This window comes from Mus caroli, chromosome 4 (assembly GCF_900094665.2).
Source record: "Mus caroli chromosome 4, CAROLI_EIJ_v1.1, whole genome shotgun sequence".
In the NCBI taxonomy this organism is placed as follows: Eukaryota; Metazoa; Chordata; class Mammalia; order Rodentia; family Muridae; genus Mus; species Mus caroli.
Genome location: NC_034573.1, coordinates 20,101,557 through 20,126,012, shown reverse-complemented (window position 1 = coordinate 20,126,012; position 24,456 = coordinate 20,101,557). Strand labels below are relative to the sequence as shown.

The 24,456-nt window shown below is 38.2% G+C and overlaps 1 protein-coding gene across 3 annotated transcripts in view; it reads left to right on the top strand.

Annotated features, from left to right (window-relative positions):
• Positions 1-9,268, top strand: part of Fhl5 (four and a half LIM domains 5) — a 41,437-nt gene extending 32,169 nt beyond the window's left edge. For 2 of the 3 annotated variants that reach the window (XM_021160840.2, XM_021160841.2), the window contains 2 exons: positions 3,185-3,371; positions 9,013-9,268. In XM_021160840.2, the coding sequence (XP_021016499.1) occupies positions 3,185-3,371; positions 9,013-9,176 (351 nt within the window). In that variant the 3' untranslated portion in view covers positions 9,177-9,268. The remainder of the gene's footprint in view (positions 1-3,184; positions 3,372-9,012) is intronic. The other variant, XM_021160842.2, reaches the window with a different exon arrangement.
• Positions 9,269-24,456: the final 15,188 nt, after the last annotated feature.

The following is a 24,456-nucleotide window of genomic DNA, read 5'->3' as shown; positions in this document are numbered from 1 at the left end:
TCCCCTACCCACCCACTCCCACTTCTTGGTCCTGGCATTCCCCTGTACTGAGGCATATAAAGTTTGCAAGACCAAGGGGCCTCTCTTCCCAATGATGGCCGACATCTTCTGCTACATATGCAGCTAGAGACATGAGCTCTGGGGTACTGGTTAGTTCATATTGTTGTTTCACCTATAGGGTTGCAGATTACTTCAGCTCCTTGGGTATTTTCTCTAGCTCCTCCATTGGGGGGCCCTGTGTTCCATTCAATAGCTGACTGTGAGCATCCACTTCTGTGTTTGCCAGGCACTGGCATCCACAAGAGACAGCTATATCAGGGTCCTTTCAGCAAAATCTTGCTGGCATATACAATAGTGTCTGTGTTTGGTGGCTGATTATGGGATGGATCCCCGGGTGGGGCAGTCTCTGGATGGTCCATCCTTTCATCTCAGCTCCACAAATGTGACCTAACATTTCCTCCTCCGTGCTTTAATGTGCAAAGCAACTCATATCCATCATCTTGATGAAGCCTGTCTGTATTTGATAAAATATATATTGATATTCTTGAAGACATCCTTAACACATGAAGCATCATGAGTTTAGAATGGCATTGTAAGTTGCAGGAGCACAAGGAATCGTGACGATGGTTTGGTGGTACTCTGGCTCCTGAATACTGTTATGTTTTAACTGTCCTGACAGCTCTCCTAAAACTACTTTTATAGTTGCATTTGGATGGCTGGAAGGCTCATTCAGCTTCCCAGGCTGTGGAAGACTGTGGCTATATGGAGGATAGGATTTGAAGCATTAGAAGCTAATGGAATGCTCTTATTGGCTTGTATACAGAGAATGACTAGGATTATTTCTATTTGAATTTTAAACTATACACTCCTTTAAAAAATTAGCTGGATATAAACGATTGTGGTCAAAGCAAAGGAAAAAGATAATTTTCAATTCAAACCAAAACCAAAACTTTGCTTAAATAAAACCAAACTATTGGACATCCAGACCTTTAAATAACCCCCCTCCCCTTTTATTTTGTTACACTTGAATATTCTACTAAAAAACTGGTAGCCCAAACTGTAAGTGCTTCAAATTCAATTATTAACAGTAAAAATAGAGTTAAAGGCGGTCTTCAATGTTTTAGTTTCTCTCTGCTGTGTTCACAATCATTACTGCTGGGGAGATGGCACCGTGAGCAAATCATTTGCTGTATAAGCCTGAAAATAAACGTTCAGATTCCCCAACTCCCATGCAAAAACTGGGCCTGGTGGAACAAATCTGCAACCAGAGCCAGTCCAGATGAAATGGGAAAGTTCAGTGATAGATCCTGTCTCATAAACGAAGGTGGAGAGCGTTAGACAAACTTCTAACCTGTACACACACACACACACACACACTCATGCACACACACACACACACACACACACACACACACACACACACACACACACTCATGCACACACACACATTACTGTCTCCACTTTACAGGGGAAGAAACTTATTCTAAGTCAGTCTTCAAACCAAACTTGGATATTAGATTTCAACTATGCTGCCTACTTCTTCAAAAGGAATATAATCACGGGCAAACTTTTTTTTCAAATGTTCCAGAGCTTTGGGATATATTATTTTTGCAGAGAATCCATTTTTCAACTTTCTGATCTTTTAAGCACAGCCTACAAACCATTTGACCAAACAAATCAAAGGAAGCATGATTTTGCGTGTGCCTGCTGACAGGCATTTGAAGTCAGTGGGAGGCATTCTCAATTGCTTCCCTTCACACATACCACCGAGCTCCTCATTTACGTATTCAGAACACTGTAGTGTGCCTTTTCACTTCTCGAAAAATTGACTCATACCAAAAATCTTTAGTTTCTAAGAAACTTGATATAAGGTTACAGTGTGTTTAGAATATGTATTATTTTTCAAAAAAATCTTATAAAAGACAAATTATGTCTGTGTTTGTCAGCAAAGATGGCTTTAGCATGGATTTTTAACATCTAGTAAAATTGATACAGATCTGTAGTCATCTAATACCTTCAATAGTGCATTTCCTTGGTCTTTGTAAGAGATGAACATGAACATATTCCAGGTTCCTCAGCAGCTTTGAGGACAACATCTGTGGGTTGCAAAGAAGAGATGATTGTAAAATAGCTACACAGGAAGATGTAGCAAGAATTTATCAACCTGATACTCAATAAAGATGTTTCAACCTTTAAAATAACATGAAGGTTAAACTGGCTTTAGAAAGGATATAATGTGGGCTATCTAAGTGGTAAAATATCCCCCTAGCTACAAAGCCCTGGGTTCAATCCCCAGTACTATACAAGCAAAATGGAGAACTGAGAGGCATCTGAGGTTCAATGTACAATGTTACAGATTCCGTGAGTCCACGCTCAGCTTTTATGTGGGTGCTAGGAATCTAAACTCTGTATATCAGTTGAGCCCTGAAATTAAAATGTCACCTGTTAGTTTCAACCACTTTCTTGTTCAAAGTATGATATTATAATGGCTTTCCAACAAGGCTGAGCATGTGCAAATTTCAGTACCATCTCTCAGGAGCTGTAGCAAATGACCCTGTCATCATCAAACACTCAAGGACTGCTTATCTCCAGAAAGACCAAGTCTATGCCATGTAGAGGTGCTGAGGATATTCAGAAAGGGGCATCCTTAATCTGGTACTGAGGATCGGGTAGAGAACTAGTCATTGTTCACAGTGACAATGCTCATCAACCCCGCCCAGATCTCCAGCCCTCACATGCTGAGATGCTTTCAAGAAAAGTACTGCAGCTCTGTTTTGTTTTATTGTGTTTGTCAGCATTCGTCAAGGTCAGGAATTGATATAAATATGTTGGGTAGAACTATAATAGCCCTAGCAAAGATACAAATAAAAGCTTACTGAAAGACAAAGTAAATCAATTGCCTACTTCCTTTACAGTGTTCCAGAGTCCAAAGTGGTTCTGCTTCTTTTCTGACCCACTGTTTAAGAAAATTGGATGTATTTTCATTTTTGATGTTCTGTATGATCTCTATAACATTTGGATTCTCATGTTTTCTAAAAACTTTCAGATGTTTTCAAGGAAACAAAGCATCCTAACACAGTGTGGTGCATAGTTCAGAGCACCAAGTATGGGGACAGAGAAGCATGAGATTGTCTGAACTGCAAGGGTACCCATGCTCATTGCCTTTCTGATGCTGCTTTGGCAGGTGATAACTTCCGGTGGGATAACCTTCCGTGATCAGATATGGCATAAAGAGTGTTTTCTGTGCAGTGGCTGCAGGAAAGAGCTTTATGAGGAGGCATTTATGTCAAAGGATGATTTCCCATTCTGCCTGGATTGCTACAACCATCTTTATGCTAAAAAGTGTGCAGCCTGCACCAAACCCATCACTGGTAAGTGCTCCATCTCAGTATGGTTCCACCATGACACAGTTTCAACTATGGAAAATGCTACCTAGTAAATTTAGAAAATGCAAATAAATATGTGATTTCTATCAGTGACATTTTCATTTGAGATAAACACAAGTACATACTCACTTTTAATTCTAAATTTTACATGGCCCTCTCAAGGAAATGACAGGGTATAATTTAGGTGGTGACACTGTAAAAAAGTAAATATTAAACCTACTTATATGTTTTCTAAGGACAGTCACAGTCCAAGGTAGGAAAACAGGTAAGCTATAAGGTCAGAGAAGGCTCTAATAAGGAGGTCCAATTTGAGAGTCTTTGAGGAGTTGAGAGGGCAGAAAGGGTACTATTAAATCAGAATCCTACATTCCAACAAAAGCCAAAAAAGATTCAAAATGTAAAAGCTTTTAATTAAATTCAACTATTCTATAAAATACCCGAAGCTATAATTAGAGTAACATAAAACAGGAAATGGTTGGATTTCTTTTTTAGATGCTTTTAACAAATGTATTACTCCTTAATCTGTATTCACTTGCAGCAACTTTTGATTATGAAAGAAAGCAATATAGTATTCTACTAAAGAAGCAAAGTACAGGAGACGTGGCTTGAAAAGTAATGTCGATGACAAATCGATCCGTACTAAGTAGCTTCTCACAGGGCTGGAGGAGCACACTGTGCTTGTCTCAGAACCATCTCTAAAATGTTAATCCTGTGCTAAAGAGGTTGAAGCTGGCATGAGACTTGAGAAACCTAGCAGCTATCCGTCCAGGCAATTTACTGTCATTAATACTGTGACAGAGCTTTATGTCCCCTTTCCATTCCCAGGATTCTTAGAACATATTTCATGTTTTAGCTCAGATTGCATGAGAACAAATAAATTAAGTTATTCGCTTTCCTACTCCAACCTCAAGTCTCTCTCCCTCTTTCTCCTTTTCTCTCTCTCTCCCCTTCCTCCCTCCCCCCTCCCTCCCTTCCTCCCTCCCTCCCTCCCCCCCTCCTTTCTTCTCCTCTCCTCTCCTCCCTAAGTCTCTGTTGAATCTACATACATTTTGAAATAAAGGAAAAATACTTACTGTGCTGAGCTAAAAATTAAAGATTTCCCACTTGTAAACAAAGAAAGTGGTTTCCAGGTTAGGCACAATCTTGTTTGTCTATATAGGGGCACCGTGTTTCTCAGATTCACACGGGTCCCTAGAAGTGTTTGGCTAGCAGACAGGTTTACTTGGCCAATATGTAATTGACAGGGTTGGGAAAGGAACTAATAATAAATCCATTGCTACAACTAAAAGCAAATTAAGAGCTTGCCACAGTCAGGCTGCCTTCACTGGCCCTAAGTCACTCTCCTAAGCAGCAGAGAGGCTGCCCTGTTACAGGGGCAGGTCCTGCCTATCCATCACATGTTTCCTCTAACATTAAGTGGTGTTACCTACCTCCTTGGCTCTTTCAAGATCTCACATTAACAATTCTGGACATTGGCTCCTAACCACTCCACTCTCTTGCCTAATATGCATCTGTAGCTCCTGCAAAGGAAGCCAGTTACAAGCTCCATCACTTTTAGAATGAGGGACTTCCTGCAGTTCAGTAGCACCAGGACTCCAGATTCTCCCTAAGAAATCCTCCCATCAAACTCTGCCCTAATTTGATTTGAATTGGGGGAAAAAAAAGGCCCTGTGATGAGAAAATTAAGGTGTTACATAATTCAAAATATTTTTACAGCTCTTGGAGAATTGTAAAAGTTAATGGCAATCTCACAGAGCCTACACAAGCCCTTACCTTGATGGGGCTCAATTCTGATCCATGACGGACTCATGTGCCTATGTGATGTTTCTAGTAAATGTATCATCAAGCTTCATTCGGTATGGACAGAAACCAACACTTTTTTACACAATACCATAAAACGAAGCACCAGACCGAAAACTAATCTGAATGTGGTAGCATTTAAGTGAGAAGGGTCAATCTAAAGTAATTTCTAAGGATTGTCTCCAGACTGAAGTGCATGCACAAACTCATTCTAATATTTCTTAGATATATGTAAAGTCCAAAGTCAGGCTTCTTTAAACTGGAACCCTCTGAGTTAACACACAACAGGAAATGCTGGGAACACTATGTATTTTTCTTCTGAGAGTCATGAATTAGTGGAAACCCTTAGGCACCTAAGGAGTTATGCATTCTTACAGATAAGTTCAAGTTCAGGAAAACTTATTGCACATTGTGCTGACTACAGTGAATGATAACCTATTATACAATTGAAAATCTAAAAACAACTGAATTTTAAAGGATGTATCTGAAGTAATGCATGCTAATTAAATTGATTTAGGCATTCCATAATGCTTGCATATGACATCATGCTGCATACTGTAGATAAATATAATTTTAAATCAATATTAATTTTAGGAGAATCTATTTATGTTAGAATGTTTTTAGCATTGTATCCTATTGTAACTAAATCTACCTACAGCTGGGTACATGCAATTTGCTGATGCTGTTACAATGAATTGGCTTCAGTTGAACTAATTTCAGATATAAGTATTATTTTCATTTGGGGTTTTATTTTTAATTAAAATATAATTACACCACTTCATTCACTTTCTCCCTTTATCTTTTCCTATCTCCTCTTCTGAAACTCCTCTCATTTCCTCCTTCACTCTCAATTTGATAGTCACTTTCCATTGATTGTTGTTGTCACACACACACACACACACACACACACACACACATACAGAGAGAGAGAGAGAGAGAGAGAGGAGACAGGAGACAGAGGAGACAGAGAGAGAGAGAGAGAGATAGTAAATACAACCTACTGGGACTGTTTGTATGCAACTGGGACTGTTTGTATGCATATGTTTTCCTTCCTTCCTTCCTTCCTTCCTTCCTTCCTTCCTTCCTTCCTTCCTTCCTTCCTTCTTTCTTTCTTTTTTTAGATGGGGTCTCAATATGTAGCTCTTGCTACCCATAGATACTCAGATATATACTATCCAATATGTAGACTAGGCTGCTGGACTCCCATAGATCTACCTGCCTCTGCCCGCCAAATCCTAGAATTAAAGATAGGCACTGCCACATCCAGCAGCAGGTTTGATTGCTAAAAAAGTTACTGCAAATGACCCTGGTGACCTAAAGAAGTAAACACAGCCAAATTTGAAACAATTTGCAAAATCCTCAAGGGTTGGACTACGCCTTAGAATCCTACTGCTAGATGTCTCAATTTTTCTTCCTTGTAAAAGTTTATGGCTACTTTTTCATTTGTCACTTGAACATGGTTTGCCAATATAATTGAGAATAACTCAGAGGCTTCAATGTCCTACACATTCAATAATTAGTTCTTTGAGAGAGATTATTTATGTATCCACAGAACCTTACTCTTACAGTTAACTTATTAAAGCTTTAATTAATTGGCATACATCTTAGTTATGGTTTCTATTGCTGTGATAAAACACCATGGCCAAAAAAGCAAGTTGGGGAGGAAAGGAAAGCAAAAGCAAACGGGAAGGAAGGCTTATATTTCTATATTACTTCCATATCCATCAGTGAAAACTTCCATATTGTCATCACTGAAGGAAGTCAGGACAGGAACTCAGATGACAGGAACCTTGGAGGCAGGAGCTGATGCAAAGTCCACGGAAGGATGCTACTTACTGGCTTGCTCCCCATTGCTTGCTTAGCCTAATTTTTTTTTTATAGAACCCAGAACAACCAGCCCAGGAACGCTGCCCCCAATTACTAATTAAGAAAATTCCCTAGAGGCTTTCCGACAGCTAGATTTTATGGATGCATTTTCTCAGTTGAGGTTCCCTCCTCTCTGACTACTCTAACTTGTGTCAAGCTGACAGAAAACTAGTCAGTATAGTATACTGCTAGTTTACTCTTATTGTAAGATAATGATAGGACTATCACAGATATATAAGATACATGTTTAATAATGAAAAGAAAATCATATCTGAGTGAAAAAAGAAATAAAAAGAAAAGGAAAGGAGTATGGTGGAGGAGAAAAGTATATTGTAGATTAAAGAGAGAGCATAGCCAGAGGCAGACACATCATGGAGAGTCCTAAATGGTCATGGGCCATGTGAGGAGAAAGGAGGAGGGGACAGAGAGGGTCCAAATACAGCAGCCAGGAGGCCAAAGGTACCAGAGGGGCAAGAAACCAAAATGCCTGGATTATATAGGGAAGAGCCCCTGGGGAAAGGCCTGCCCAGCACCTGTGGTGGAAAGTTTAGGATGAGGGCCAGGTATGCCAGCCATACCCTATATAGATAAGGACTGTGGGATGCTGGGGAAATCTGTTAGCCAGGGCCCCTTTGATATAAGTAAGCACCTCAACCATTTGTCCCAGGTTGGAAACTTAACATGATCTTAATTTCTTTATGAGCTAACCTCTGTGAAAAGATGTAGAGATGACTCAGTGGTTAAGAGCACTCGCTGCTTAATCACAAAGACCAGAGTTCAAGTCCTAGCATCCATGTTATTAATTCACCACCACCTATGAATGCAGCTCCAATAGATCCTACACCTTTGTCTGGCATCCTCAGACACCTGTACACACATGTGTACAATCACACAGACACAAATATAAACATTTTTATATGAAAAGGTTAAATAAAACTCCATTATCATTTTCAGAGAACTTACATGAAGTAGATTAATATTCACACTTGTGCTTCATCATATCATAAGAGAATTAGCTAATGCATGTGAATCAGCAAAGGAAACATTTTTTGTCACTCCATAAGTCATAAGCAAGTCACCAGAAACCCATGATGTGAACATTACTTGGAGAGAATTGTCAAAGGAAATAAATATCCAACCTGTAACATTCCAATCACTTCCCAACTTCTAGAACTTTCCTTTCTCCCTACAACTACTTGACTTGAGTTTGTTGAAATGTATGTTAAAATTATATTACACAGACCGGTCGGTGTTTCAGTGAGTGCTTTAAAAACTAATTTAGCTTAAGCAAAGTCAAAGTTGTAATGGAGGTTGAAGGCCATCTTGGAACTCATCTCTGAATAAAGTGACCAGGTATCTAGAGTGAGGAGACTCCTCCACTCACATTTACATTCTGAGCCAAAGCTGTCGCAGGACAAAGTACTATAACTGTTACTATAGAATAGCTCTAGAATAGTCTGGAAGACATTCTCTGTGCCTCAATCCTCTCAAAATAGGACTTGTTCCATGTAAAATTAGCATGGAAAAATGAGAAGGAAAGTCACTAAAATAATAACAGAAGTATACATTCCTTTCATTGTATTTGCAGCGAAGAAAACTTGATCACATGAAGAGGGGGACAAAATATATTTCTGTTTGGGTTCCGTGGGCTTCCACATTCCCGCTGTGCTATAACTTCCTAACCTTCAGGCACAGTTTTTATCTGCCTCCTCCCCAAAAGAATCATTTAAAAACACACATCCAGATCATTTTACCTCCTTAGATTACAGCAGAACTGAATCAGGAATCTTGTGTGGCTGAAACACTCAGTTGAGCATGAGGCCAGAGAGCCACACACTGTGGAGTTACTCAGGTCTACATTGTCTGGCTCTCTCTATGCAGTAGTTTCTAGAGGTTTTGCCAACTTCCCAATTTGGTCATTGAAAGAATGAGTTACTCTTTATCTCCAATTCCTTTACAGGCCTCAGAGGTGCCAAGTTCATCTGCTTTCAAGACCGCCAGTGGCACAGTGAGTGCTTCAATTGTGGAAAGTGCTCGGTCTCCTTGGTGGGTGAAGGATTCTTGACCCAGAACATGGAAATCTTATGCCGCAAGTGTGGCTCCGGGGCAGACACTGACGCTTAGAAAGAGACAAGTCTTTCACCATCTGAAATCTGCTTTGCCCTTGCTCTCACTAAATCTGGAACTTAGTGGCACTATTTTTTTATTTGTATTTTAGAAAGTAGTTTAGTGTGGGGTACATAGCATAAAAGGTTTAGCACGCTTTATAATTGAACTCTATAATAAGAAACACACAAAAACCACAGTCCAATGGAAATGAAGTACTAAGCCTCAAACTTGTATCTCCTTGCAAAATACTGCACTCTACTGTTTGAACGAAGATTATACTTTTTTTAGCATATTTCCTATACTTAGTGATTATGAATATTCCTGATGACGGACATGTTTTCACACTTCAGATGGAAAATAACAAGATCCAACTGAGAAGTATACGAGAGAGAAATATTTGCATTGTAAGCTAGTTGGTTATATCTAACATGATAGATTGAATATGAATGGCAGGAGAACTAGATTTACGAGAAAATCAATTAGTTATCATCACATTTTAGGATCATTCTTTCAGAATGACTTAGAATCATTCTTTGTTCACAAGAACTGAATGAGAGTTGAAAAAAATGTGGATTTTCCTCATATATAAATTTTCCACCACCAGTGGCCCCTTAGTCAATAGAATTAGACAGTTATAGTACCTTTATAGTTAAGTACAAAGGGCTTCATCTCTACCTAGGGAAAGCCAAGCATGGATTTTGACACATTTTATATTAATTGTATTTTCCAAGCCCACAATGGCTTTTCTAAATGCTTACTGATGCTAAGTAAATCTAACCAAAATAATTGTTCTCCCCAAAAGCAAAACTTGAGAGTAAATAGATGATTAAATTTTCACTTATAAAAATTAACGTTAGGGAATTAGTTCAATGTTAGAACACGGCTTTCATCCAGACATCTAAGGCATAATAGAATGTGTAATTATTTCTACACTTCACACATTTTGCCTTCAAAAATTACATAGATGATTAATGGTCAGATGTGGTATTTAAAGAAAGCTAGTAAAAGTAATAACTTAAAAATAATAATTCACTGCTGGTTATTCAGGACCTGCAAATAAGCACAGTGCAAGATCTCCATCGTTCCCGTCTCCCCAGGTGATGCTTGCACCACCCACCTGCCCCAAAGCCAGCAACCCCAGGGCTCTGGTCTGATGCATGCCCAGGACTTCCAAACACTCAAAACCAGCCCACAAATCAACATTTATTCTATCACACAGGAAATTTAGTGGGGATTCTGCCATCATACAAACAACCTTTGTTTCAAACACCAATTGATCACAGCCCTCTCTAGCCTAGGACAAACAGAAAGCAGTTTCTTCTCTCAGAGTTCCGTCATCATGCTTGGTTACAAGAGCTCATGTGTAGAAAGTTCAGGAGAAAAACTCTCCCAGATGTAGCAATATGTTGAGCTTCAGACTCAATATGTTGAGTGCAAAAGCTTTAAACGTTAAGATTCTAAGTCTAGTAGAACAAAAGGCTATGGCGTTGGTGAAAATTTCATCACCTGAGAAGCAATTACAATGGCTATTGCATCGATTAAAGTAGGGTAAGATATGAGGGATGTTCAGAAAATGTTAAAGACTTCAAGAAACTAATAGAATGCCAGGCTACACATAAAATTTGAAAGACACAATTATACTTACTTGAATTAGCAATGGCCAAGGTATTTTCTCATATTAACATTATATTATGCAGACGAATCAGTATTTTTTTGCATTAAATGAAATTGCACAGATAATACTAAACATGCTGACTGTTCTGGGATCTAGAAAATAATAATAATGCATTTACTTCTTTAGAAATCTAAGTTCTTCAAAACTTATATTGGTGTACAAGATATGGCATTGTCTCCATTAGCCAATTATAGATAAACGCAGAGCATACGATGTTTTCTGGTTAAACAATTTGAAATATTAGGTATTTGTTGTGGCATGTGGAGATTGCATTTAATTTTTAATGGTAATGAAAATCAAACCCTGGAGCTAACACATGCTGTGCAAGAACTCTACCACTGGGACACATCTTCTATATTTAATCTTAACAATTAAATGTATAAAATTACTTGCTAGATAAACATAATATCATATTTTAAGTATAGTTCATAAATATATAGAAATAATTATCTATTTTAACATTGCTTAGTCACCAAATATATAGCATATATGTGCTGCCCAGAAATACATGTCATGTTTCTGGGACTTTTGAGTTGGGAGGAGGACAGATCCAGGTTCAAAAATTGGAGGTGTCCCTTGCAAAGAACCCTTCCCTGATGCTTAAGGAAAGTGTCTCTGTAGAAACAGCATTCATATGCAAAACAAAGAAGAAAGACTTCTTCACAGTGACCCACACAAAGATGGCTGTGAAAAGCATGGATAATTTATTTGATTTATAAACAGGAAAGTTCTCTTAACTAACATATTCAAAAGTGGAATAGGTTGCCTCAGTAACTAGTGGTCATCCACGATGCAGGGGGACATCTACAAGGGCAGGGAAATAGTCAGAATCAAGTCTCTTACCAGATGGTTTGGCAGCTGCCAAGACACTGTGCTATAGCGCATGGAGAAATGCTGCAAGTGAAAGTCAGAGGAAGGGAGAAAGTTAACTGACACGACAAAGGGTGCAAATGTATAGAACAGGCCATGGAAGTTACCAGCGCTCATGGTTAGGACTGAAAAAAGCAGTTAGGACAGTGTTCAAAGACAGTTATGCCAGGATGTATACTGTGGGGCAGAGGACCAGAATAGAGTGGGCAGGAGTTGCATAGTTGGATTTCCTATGCTCACCATGTGCATGGGTTAGAGGCTGCAACAGTGAGAGAGCAAGCAACAGGAAGTTGGGTCTAGAGTTGTGTTTGATGACGTAGGTGAGCATACATATGAAAGTTGACAAGATAGAAATGACGCTGATAAAACAGGATTTTGCCTTTCAAGTAAAATGGGTAGGATTCTCAAGGGTTCAATTCTGAATTAACAAAAGCATGAAAAACCTTGACTGAGACAAATTAGCACGAGTGGGGAACTGAGACATGATCATGTCACAATCATGGATTCAAAACTCAGTCATGATCATTTTAGGAACGTGACCACATTATAGGCTGCAGTAAAAGAGATCAGTCAGGGTGAAAAATGTGTGCCTCTGAGCACAAAAGACCTTCATTAAAAAAACACCACAAAATGCCAACATGAAAAATCAGCCTCAGAGCATTTTCGATGTTAGCAATATCACTTTTTAATGTAAGAGTAAAAATACTTTTTAAAGTACTTGACATACTGACATAGTTCATGTGTTAAATTTAAAAATGAACTTGATACTATGATATGGTTATATTTAACTGAGCTTATAAATTATTCTATAATGCTTTCATGGATGTTTCGCATCTGTAGCTGCCACGATCCAGCTTTTTGTGTTACAAATGGTGGTTTATCAGAAGCTTCTTATGGTGAACAAATACATCCTGCACATGGTAGATATTTTTGAAATGGATTTGGAAATTTATTTTTTACATTAGCTGTGCTGTAAACACAACAGATAAAGAATAACTTCTTTTCCATTTCTACTTCTATTTCATGCATCTTCCTTATCATTTTTATAATAGATAAATTACTACATTTGGGAATCATCTCAAGCCACTAATAGGAAAATACCTTAACTAAATATTGATCCAAACAGAATGCTTTTATTAGTAGTAAATAACCTTTGTCCTGCCATTTTTATAGTGGTTAGATTTAAAAGACTACTAAATTAAGTAATTTTTATTTCTAAGTACTATCTCTGAGATCAGGAAAATGGCTCACTTTAGAAAGATATTCCCGCCATAACTCAGACTATTTTTAGTATATTCCACTTATTTTTTTCTGAGTTAGAGGAATTGTTAAAACTCTTGGTAGTTTTAAGCTCTTGTTTATTTTATTGACATTAAGGCTTTTGTATCCACAAAGTTTTCCCAAATCCACACTGTTTCATTCTGTAATTACTTTAGGCAATATTTTTTTTTAATGCTTGAACCAAATAAATATTTGGAAAAATCCCTCTAAACAGACATTTAAAGGTTGCTATTATTATTTTTAATGACTTTTGAGAAGTCATGTTATTTATATGTACACATGAAAGTTAAAATTTATGACCTTGTGTCTTCAAGTATTGTTTCTTCTATTAGAGTCAATCTATCACAAGATATTGTGGTGGCCAGGAACATTCCCTTCACCCTGAACATTTCCCTGAAGGGACATTAAACCTTTAGTTCTCATTAAACTACCAGTTGTCATTAAACTAGGAACATGTCATATAGCCTCACCATCAAGAAATGTCTGGGGGCTGCTGACGGCTCAGCAGTTAAAAGCACATACTACTGTTGGAGAGGACCCAACAGTACGGGTGCCTCATACTGGTCCAGTTGCTCATCAGCTTATCCAGCTCCAAGGGGATCCAGAGTCTCTAAGCTCTGCAGACATTGTCATGAGCATGCACCTGCACAATGAAGTTCACCTGACAACACAGCAAGACCTGTTTCAAATGAGGAAAGCACCATCTCAAAAGACTGAGTCTTTCACGTGATCCCTATCAGGACTTGAGACAGTATACTTCAAGAGCAGGTGTAAACTCAGAACTCAGAAATTACTAAATCTGAACTTTATATAAATTATATATTATCAACATAACAGAAAGATTCCATGGGAGAAGATAGTGAGAATCTTCATTTGAGCCATACAAATGGTTCAAATTTCTTCTCAGTGGGAAGAATAGTTAAGACTCTTAGTGTTTCAAGATCTTATTTATTATATTAAGAGCAATGTTATATGGATAACACAAAACTTTATGAAACTTTGTCTAATCCCCACTTTTAAGAGAGCATAGAAATACACTTCCTCAACTGGTCACTCATGTGCAGCCTTAGATGGCCCCAAAGTGCATCCAGAAATAGAGACATTCTTTATTAGAATTAGAACAAGTCTGACTTTACCTGATTGACTAGCTGTAGGGTCATGTATACTCGGGAATAATGGAGGTAGGGAGGTTATTAATTCTAAAATTGGAAATCAGAATGGGAAAAATCAAAGAAACACAAAAGGAACAGGCTCAGAGTTTAAGTGTATTAAAGAAAAAACAAAGATTGTGCGTTTCTGTAGCCACAGGCCATGATACATTTATGGTTGGGAAAAGGAACAGCATACTCTGATAGAGCTATACTCCACATCAGAGAAAATAAGAGTATTTTGCTAACAAATTTTCCCAGCAATGGCCACGAACTTATTGGTTAGATGTCTGTAAAAGGTTGTTTAGCCAAATAATATTGGTGAGCTCAACAGACATTCACCCAGTGACACAGTGACATTACAAGCTACTCCTATCTTATTCAGAAAGAAAAATCTAATGTAATGTGTGTGAAAAGAATCATACTTGTAGCTTCAATTTTTTAAGTCAATTTTAAACAATGATTCTTAAATGCTTTAACCCCTCTTTTCCCTCCAGAGGTAGTAGAAAAGAAAGGATCTGGGGAAATGGACCTGTTTAGAAATTGTTCTTTGAAGTAACTCCCATCTGTGTTGTCCAGAAATCTATAGTTTAATTTACAGGTCAGCAACAGCAGCTAGATCCATTCGAAAAACACTTTACGGATATACCAGCAGTCTAGTTTAGCAGAGTCAGGTTAGCAACAGTGGTGATATGACCTAGCAGAGACAGCCAGGCCTCAGCCTTAGCATACGTCAGCAGGAGAGGCCAGGGAGGAGCTCCAGGAAAAGGTCTCAGCAGTGTCTCTCAGAGAAGCGAAGATCAGCAAAGACAAGACCAACAAGTGTTGCACAGCTAGCTCTATAAGCAAGCCTAGCCCTGCTTCCATCACTGTCCATCAATTTGTATTTATATTTTCTCTAAATACCACATGCTCTCCATGGTTCTTGCCTTATTCCGTGTCTTGTCTCAGCACATGTCATGCCTCAGCTGATATCACTTGGCCAATCAGCGCGAGTCCAAGGAAGCAGCAAGAAACTATAGCACACCACCAGGAAGTTTTTTTGGTGTGTTTCTCTCGATGGAATCCTTGCTAATGGAGCTCAACTACACAATGTAAGGCAGAACAATATATGTGTGTCATTAGTGAAGAATCTTTGATCACATGTCCTGTCATGTGCTTGCTTCAGCAGAACATCTTTCTCTTGTATATGTTTCAGTGAAATGTTTCTTCACAAGCCTGCCTTAGTCTTTTACCTGTGTCCACATCATGAAAACACATGAAAATACTCCTTCATGTGTTTGCCCCAGCAAAACATCACCTGACACAACTGAATTTACAAAGAACCCTGAAGTTTCCACTCCACATACTGAGTACATTGGTTTTCCCTTTAAATCCTGAGCTGTGCCTGTGATGTCATTGACCAGACTCTCTTCCTGGTAACTCCACTTCAAGGTCTTGGCCAGAACCTGAATGAAGGAGTGTGGACAATGCAGGAGTAGGAGAATAGGGGAGTGGTGGCTTAAAAATGTCATTCCTAAAATTATAGGTTAAAATTGAACTTCAATGAACACTGGCTATCTTATATAATAAAGATCTAACACAATTACATACAATTCCAAGGAGCCAAAATATATAAACAAAAAATAAAATTGTAGTCTTGATACATACATTTTAATACCATCTTTGTTTTCCATGGAAGTCACTCAGATGCCAGTGACAGATACACCACTGGTCTCTTTCTATTCTGCTGTAAGAAGTGTGTTATTGTTAATCTCTCTTTATTCCTTTGAATTCTTCTGATGCTGTCCATGATATACACATCTCCTAAGTCTCTGTGCTATCCCTTCACTATAAATGGACATGAATAACCTTTGTTAAAGAAAATATTTTAAAACTGATTTATGGGGGCTGGAGAGATGGCTTGGTGGTAAGAGCGCTGGCTGCTCTCCCAGAGGACCCATGTTCAATTCCTAGCACTCAAGAGTGGTTCACAATTGTCTGTAACTCCGATTCTAGGGGATCCAACACTTGCATGATCCTGATGCACAGAAATGCTTGTAAACAAAGCACCCACACACCTAAAAATTTTTAAATTAATGTTTAAAACTGATTTGTGCAGTGTGAATGTGAATATGTTCAACATACAATACATACTTATATTAAAATGTCCTCATGTGTCACCATGTACAATCAAAACATTCAAGAAAAATTGAAAGTAGAGCAAAACCTGATTCATGCTGCTGATTGCACGATTTTCTGAAAATAGTAAAAAATAATTTATTTGTACACTTAAAGTTAATAAACTCTATGATATGTAAACTGTCTCAAAAAAGGCTTTTAAAAATACTGTTTTTTCCTCCTCTAAATCCCTCAGATAAGATCCATAAGAAATCTCACAATGTCTCGGTTGTTCCCTGAAAATCACTTCTCCAAGTCATAAATCTCCCTTTATGTTCTTCTGCCCTGCTGCTTGTTTGATTTTGCCAAAGATTCCTCCTTTCACCCTCCTGTCACATGTTTAGCTTACATCAAAGTCCAGTCAGAATAATCACCTCTAGAGCCTTTACTGACACCCTTAGCCAAAGTTAATCAGTTTCCTCAGTTTGTTGTATAATTTTTTTGGAATGCTTAAATGTCTTGGTCCATCACATTTAGAAAGAAACATAGTTAAAAGTTTATCTTCATAGCAAGAAAAATTAAGTTTAAAGTCCCAGTTTGTGGGTATAAGAAAAATGTTTAGAATGTAGTTAGAGACTACAATGGCTTAGTAAAATGATGTCTGTATGTCCTCCACTAAGATCCATGACTTTGCTAGATCTGAGTTGCTGATTTCCAGTACTAGGCATGATTTCTTTTGTGTTGACCAGATCTTAAGTCCAATTAAGGAATCATCAGTTGCTGTACAGTTATGCATGTCATGACTGCACCCTTAGGGTTATTGTGCCACAGTGAGTCATTGTTGTGGTTCATTTTACCCAGGTATGCATGTCACGACTGCACCCTTAGGGTTATTGTGCCACAGTGGGTCATTGTTGTGGTTCATTATACCCACAGATAAATGTATTCCCCATTCCCTTCAAGGAAAACCTCTTTTTGCAAGAGATGGACACCATTAAAGAAAATCATAGCCAATCAAAATGCAGAACTGGGCAGTCTAGTCTCAGTGAAAACACCTGCATAGCAACGGACATTCCTAAGGCTCAGAGATCATGGTGGAAGAGAAAAGGAAAGATCTTTGCCTACCTGTGAGACGCTATCTCCTAGTAATCCTAGAAACTACATCTATACAGTTTCACCAACACTACTGCCTACATATGTGAACTAAACAAGAACATGCCAAAGTATGTGGGGAAGAGTCCACAAGGCTTCAACCTTATACAAAGAACTACAGCCAACTAAGGAACACTGAGAGTCAGAGAAACAGTCACCCCAGTGAAGAGCACACTAACTGGTCATCCGATACTAAATGGTCAGACCCAAAACATATGAGTAACATACAGACCGAGCAGGTTATATTTAGGAGTAATTATGCATATATGTGTATGTATAATACAACTAATGAAATAGGACGCCATGGATTTAAAGAGTAAGGAAGGGTAGGAGAAGGGTTTGGAGGGGGAATGGGAAGAAGGAGATGATGTGATTATAATTGCAAAAAATAAAAGAATAAGAGAATCCCAGCTCTTCTACTTGCTTCCTGTGTGGCATTGGTGAAGTACTAACCTCTGTAAGCCTCCATTTTCTGTTTTCAAATGGGAAACAATAACATAAACCTTAAAAAGCTGAAGATCTGAAAAAGGTGTATGAAAGCTACATCAAACCTAACTGGCACTTTCCGGCATATTATAAGTTTCTAAATATCAACTAGGTGTACTGTGTGCTCTGGGGATCATATGTGCATTAGTATTTTATAATACTAGCACTTAAATTAATGTATGACATTTGGTTGACAGTCCAGTGAGTACCAAACTCGTAGTTGTGGAAGCAACTGCATTGCTACATTGATGTTCTCTTTATGCTGGCAATAACCATGATTCATGTGTAAGTATCTTTATTCCATGATATATGAAATTGCTCATGTGAACAGCAGCTAAATGGAAAATTTATTCCTGCAAGTTGAAATAATTCCTTAGATGCTTCCATTTTGACACCACTTTCCTCTGACCATGTGAACTTGTATGCCTTTCCCAACAAGCACACAGGCGGCTACCTGAAGACTCCTCAAAATTTATTACATATAAAAAGCTTTTAAATTAAGCCAGACCAACCCAAATCAGGAATCATTTGTCATACATATTATGTGATTTTTGTCATTTGGAAATATAATTGCACCTAATTATCTTAAACTGTGTTTTGGTTAGCTTTTATTGTCCACTTGACACAATCTAAAGTCACTAGGAAAGAGGAAACCTCTATTGAAGAATTTCCTCAATCGGACTGGAATGTAGCTTTGGTTAGTTATTGAACTGAGAGGGCACAGCCCACTGTGGGCAGCAGCAAACCTAAGCAGGTGAGTCTGGACTACAGAGGAAAGCTGAGAGAGAACCAGAGAATAGAGCTACTCCACAGTTTGTGTCATTTTCTGCCTGAGTTTCTGCCCTGACTTCAATGATGGACTGTGAACTGGAAATAGAAGCTAAAATAAATCCCTTCTTCTCCAAGATGCTATTGGTCATGGTATTTATCACAGAAACAGCAAGACTGGAACAAATTGCAAGGTGTGTTTACTGAGTTCCCCAGAAGTACATACAATGTTTTTTAACCCACTGCTATGTCTTTCCTTGTGGTGCTTTAAATATGCTTGGTCCAGAGAGTGGCACTATTTGGAGATGTGGCCTTGTTAGAGTAGGTGTGGCCTTCTTGGAGGAAGTGTGTCACTGTGGGTGTGGGCTTTAAGACCCTCATCCTAGCTGCCTGTAGGCCAGTATTCTAACTCCCTTCAGAATAAGAGGTCGAGCTATAAGCTATTCCAGCCCCATGTCTGCCTGGATGATTCCATTTTCCTGCCTTGATGATAATAGACTGAACCTCTGAACCTGTAAACCAGTCCCAATTAAATGCTGTTCTGTATGAGTTGACTTGGTCATGGTGTCTGTTGACAGCAGTTAAAACCATAACAAAGACAGTGATGTGGACATCATAAGTTTGATTATTCACTGCATTCACTGATAGGACCTTCTTCTCATTCCTGCTTTGTAGGCTTCACCTGTTCCTGACACTGCCGTGTCTCCCATCCTGATGTCCTTAATATGTACAATCAGATTATTCACATAGTTACTTTAGCTTGAATTCCAGAAAGTAAGGGGTTGGTTAATTTACAAAGTTACTACCATCTCAGCATTTCTGCTGCCAAATATTTCTACAGTAAGTTCAACATGAAACGTCAGAAGAAGATAAACCCAAGTCCACAAATCTTACGACTACAAGAAATAAAACAGACCACATACTGATATTTTCATGCCCCNCCCGGGGGGGGGGGTTCCTAAAATCTTTATATCCCTCACCACAAGCATGTTTCTAACTGACAAAATAAAGCCGTTGCTACTCTGAAGGGACAGTAGTATCAAAGTTAACAACTTCTTTGATTCTCAAATTTAAAACTGAAATGATAACCTTTTATTTGTGACCCCAATGAAGAATAATACTTTAAGTTCTCTATGAATTATCCTCTGTATATGCAATCATCACCTAACCTCCCCTCTATGTACACCTGATATAAATAGGCATAAAGGCATAAGTAAGTTTATCTTGGTCTCAGATTCAGACCTCCAGAATGGAGTATTCATCTGTAAAATACACTTGTCTTTACTTCCCACATATAATCCTTCCCTGACAATGCTTTTGAATCAGATCATGGACCAGTCTTGCCTTGCTGCATCCCCACTGTCTCCATTATCTCACTTCCAAAATCTGTCCTCTCTACTGTCCTCTTAGTATTTTTCCACACTGGAATAAACACTCTTGAGAATGGAGTATATGACTATTCTACCACCATCATATAAAGAATAAAGATAAATATTTGCAATGTGGTTAAGGACTATGCTCTTTTAGTAAAGCATGGTTATAAATTTTCCAATATCTATGACTTCACTAGCCTTGGGTAGTTGCCTGGGTTTCCAGTACCAAAAGTAATTTCCATCTTGTAGAACAGACCTTAAGTCAATTGGAGCTGTTAGTATCAAGGTATGCATACCACCATTGTGTTCTATAGGGTATTGTACATGCTGCTGGCCAGGTTTTCACTGGTTTTGTTTCTAATTTTTAATTCTATTTTTGATATTATAAGATTCCATCATTTTCTCCCTTTTTTTCTTCACACCTCACCCTCCCATATATCCTTACTTACTCTCTTTCGGATTTGTGACCTCTTGTTTCATTAATTGTTGTTATATACATATATGTAAGCTGGCTCCTGTCACAAGGAAAGACCACTTCTAATCTTTTATACAGGGAGTAAAAGTTCACCCATTAACAATATTGGTAGAAACAATGGCACTGAAAACTAAGTGTTTGGCAATGGCTAGGTCATCCCAGCAATTCTAGGAGGTGCACACTGTCATTATCAGAGAGAGAAATAGAAGCACAAAGAGGTACATTTATTCTCTATGTCTCCACAGTTCCATTCAGGCAAAGTCAACATTTTAAGTCAGAGGGTGAAGGCCAAGATCTGTTCCTGTTTCCTCTGGACATTACTACTTCCAAGATGGGAAAGAAAGAATTTAAAAGCTAAATATAAACATATTTACTCATATCACACACATTTCACTAAACATTCAGAAATGAGGTCTGTATGTTTTATGAGTGTAATTATTAGCCGCATTAAGAGAAACAGTAAAATGCTAAATTTCCATGTTTATTTATTTGTTATTTATTTATTTTGGAAAAATCCATTTGAAACTAAGTTTGTGGTGAAGTTGTTGTTTTACTAACACAAATCCTTCCAGTCTTAGGATTTGGTAAAGTTACAGTTTATTCTCTGAATTATCCACTAGATGGCAGAAAATTGTTGTCGCCCAGGGCTCTGTTACTGAACTAGCCACAGTCTGGGATCTAAATCCCAGTAGTATGTAAATTGTTTTCCATCTGTCCCTAGCAACACTTGCCCTATCCACAAATGACATATTTTAAGCAAACCACTAGTTTTTAGCTGGGAAAGAGAAGTTTATTGCTGTGAAAATGTCTGACTTCTCTTTCTGCCTGCTACTAACAGGTTGTGATGCACAGCTTTGCCTTGCAGAGCAGCTGTAGGTTCCTAGGAGAAGGGCTGGGCAGAGCACAGCATCCTTCATGATGCTGGAGAGACAGAAATGGGAACCCCTTGGTCAGCGTCCGGATTTATCTCAAGCCACTGAACTCTCGTGACAGCCGACTCCCAAGCCAAGTTCATGGAAACCGATTTTATTTTGACTTAGTGTGGAATTTTTTTGTTTGTTTGCTTTTTCTGGTGCTAGGGATCAAACCTGTAACTTCATATATGGTAGGCAGATAATCTGCTAATGAACCCTGTCTCTAGCCCTCAACTATAAACTGGGAGGAGTAGACTAAAAAGATAGCACTAATGCTCTGAATAGCAGCTAACCTTGTGTCTACTACTGTAAAAAATTTACATGCAACAAATGTAAATGCTGCTTCCATTCTGGATCTCTTACAAATATGAATTTGGTTATACTGTACTGTGAAAGCTGAAAGGGATGCTTCATAGTTTACCTCGGTGCCCCTCACAGGTACATGGGATGTTGGAGAATGTTCTACATAATTTGCTGATAAATTGCTGACTAGTTAAAGAACTATATCTAGCTATGTCTTTCTACACAAACATACACACAAACACACAGGCACACATACACACACACATCCCTGCCTTATTCTAAGATCTGATAGAATGGTTGAAAAAGCATAATATATCCTAGGGTAGACCAACTCTAAAACTATCCTACAACCAGGATTAAACTGTGTTTCAACTCAGCAAGCCTTGGCTGTTATTTTGAAGAAAAACCATAAAGTATACAATGCACACACTAAATTTTTCCATTAATTAACTTCCCAATTAAATTAATCTTACAGGCTTTTATGAGTATAAATTTTACTCTAGGGCTCTAAGACGTAGAACCTAAATGCTAACTATACTCTCATCTCCTCTTTAGAGTCTCACTTCTTTCCAGGTATCTGTTGGGTCTCTGAATCCAGGCAGAAGGATTTCCTTAAGGTAGCTGGAGGGAGTGTGGGCCCTCAGCCCATTAGACAACTTTGCATGCAGACCTACCTTAAAGTCACTATGGCTTTTTGCCAAGGTGGCTCCTAAAGATGAATGGGGCAAAGGGAACCAGTGAGGAAAGTTCAGACTTCCTAACTTTTGGGTGATGTAATTATGAAGATAATAATGCTCAAGTAAACTACACTTCTAAGGGTGACCACGGCATGATGCTGTTTTAACATATGCAAAAAATGTATAGTACATACAATAAGTATTCAAAAGCTATTTGACAACTTCAACAATTAAATCCAAGATAATTTTTTATTTATATCTCTACATATTCCTTTTCCTCACACTTGATTTATTTTGAAGCAAACATCATATAATCACAGTATTAATCTGTCAATACCTTAATTTAAAGAGATCTTTCAAGGAAGACAAAACTTTCGGATTACATTTAAAGAAATATATACACATTTTAAAATTTTGTCTAAGTCAATTCATTATTGAATTATTTGGCCCTACAGAGCATCAGTACATATTTTTTTTTTAGCTATGTGCTTTCCTATTCTATGAATTTCTTGTTCATTTTCTTTGAACAATGTTTAGTTAGTTGGTACTTTGTTTCATGGTCTGCTTAATAAATTAAAAGAAAGCTACAATTTAAATATATTAAAATCTATGTATCCTTTCAAAATGTACTATATTTTTTAGTGCTGAACTCTGTTCAGTTTTACAGCTACCAACAAAACTAACATTTAGGACATTTCTATGGCTTAAAACGGTCTCTCATGTCTACTTGGAATAAATAGCACTTCTCTTTCCAAGCAGTCTCAAATATCATTAACAGAAGGTTAAATTAATTAAAAATAGCTAGGCAAGGTGTTTGTCTTATTCTCTCTCTCTCTCTCTCTCTCTCTCTCTCTCTCTCTCTCTCTCTCTCTCTCTCTCTCTCTCTCTCTCTCTCTCCCTCACCCTTCTCAATTCTAAGTGGGGCAGAGGATGATGACTGTCCTATCATGAGATTTCAAGTCTTTTCACCAGTCAGCTTCCATGAATCTTTTTTTTTCTTCCATATTTTTTTATTGGGTATTTATTTCAATTACATTTCCAATGCTATCCCAAAAGTCCCTCCCACACTCCCCCACCCACTCCCACTTCTTGGCCCTGCACTGAGGCATATAAAGTTTGCACGACCTCTCTTTCCACTGATGGCCGACTAGGCCATCTTCTGATTCATATGCAGCTAGAGACATGAGCTCCAGGGGGGGTGGGGTATTGGTTAGTTCATATTGTTGTTCCACCGATAGGATTGCAAATCCCTTCAGCTCCTTGAGTACTTTCCCTAGCTCCTCCATTGGGGGCCTTGTGATGCCCCGGCATCGTCTCACAAGAGACAGCCATATCTGGGTCCTTTTAGCAAAATCTTGCTAGTGTATGCAATGGTGTCAGTGTTTGGAAGCTGATTATGGGATGGATCCCCGGATATGGCAGTTTCTAGATGGTCCATCTTTTTGTCTCAGCTTCAAACTTTGTCTCTGTAACTCCTTCCATGGGTGTTTTGTTCCCAATTCTAAGAAGAGGCAAAGTGTCCACACTTTGGTCTTCGTTCTTCTTGAGTTTCATGCGTTTAGCAAATTGTATCTTATATCTTGGTATTCTAAATTTCTGGGTTAACATCCACTTATCAGTGAGTACATATTGTGTGAGTTCCTTTGTGATTGGGTTACCTCACTCAGGATGATGCCCTCCAAGTCCATCCATTTGCCTAGGAATTTCATAAATTCATTCTTTTTAATAGCTGAGTAGTACTCCATTGTGTAAATGTACCACATTTTCTGTATCCNTTCCTCTGTTGAGGGGCATCTGGGTTCTGTCCAGCTTCTGGCTATTATAAATAAGGCTGCTATGAACATAGTGGAACATGTGTCCTTCTTACCGGTTAGCTTCCAAGAATCTAATGCTACATTTAGCATTGACAAGTGTTTATTCAACAATTGTCATTAAAAAAATCAATTACTTCTAACTTGAAACTAGTCATCAATGGACACAGAAGTGATTTGCTTATTTTTAAAATAAAAACTACTCACTTTTTGCGTGATGATTTGTTTCTGACCAAATAATTTTACGTAAATATTTATTCTT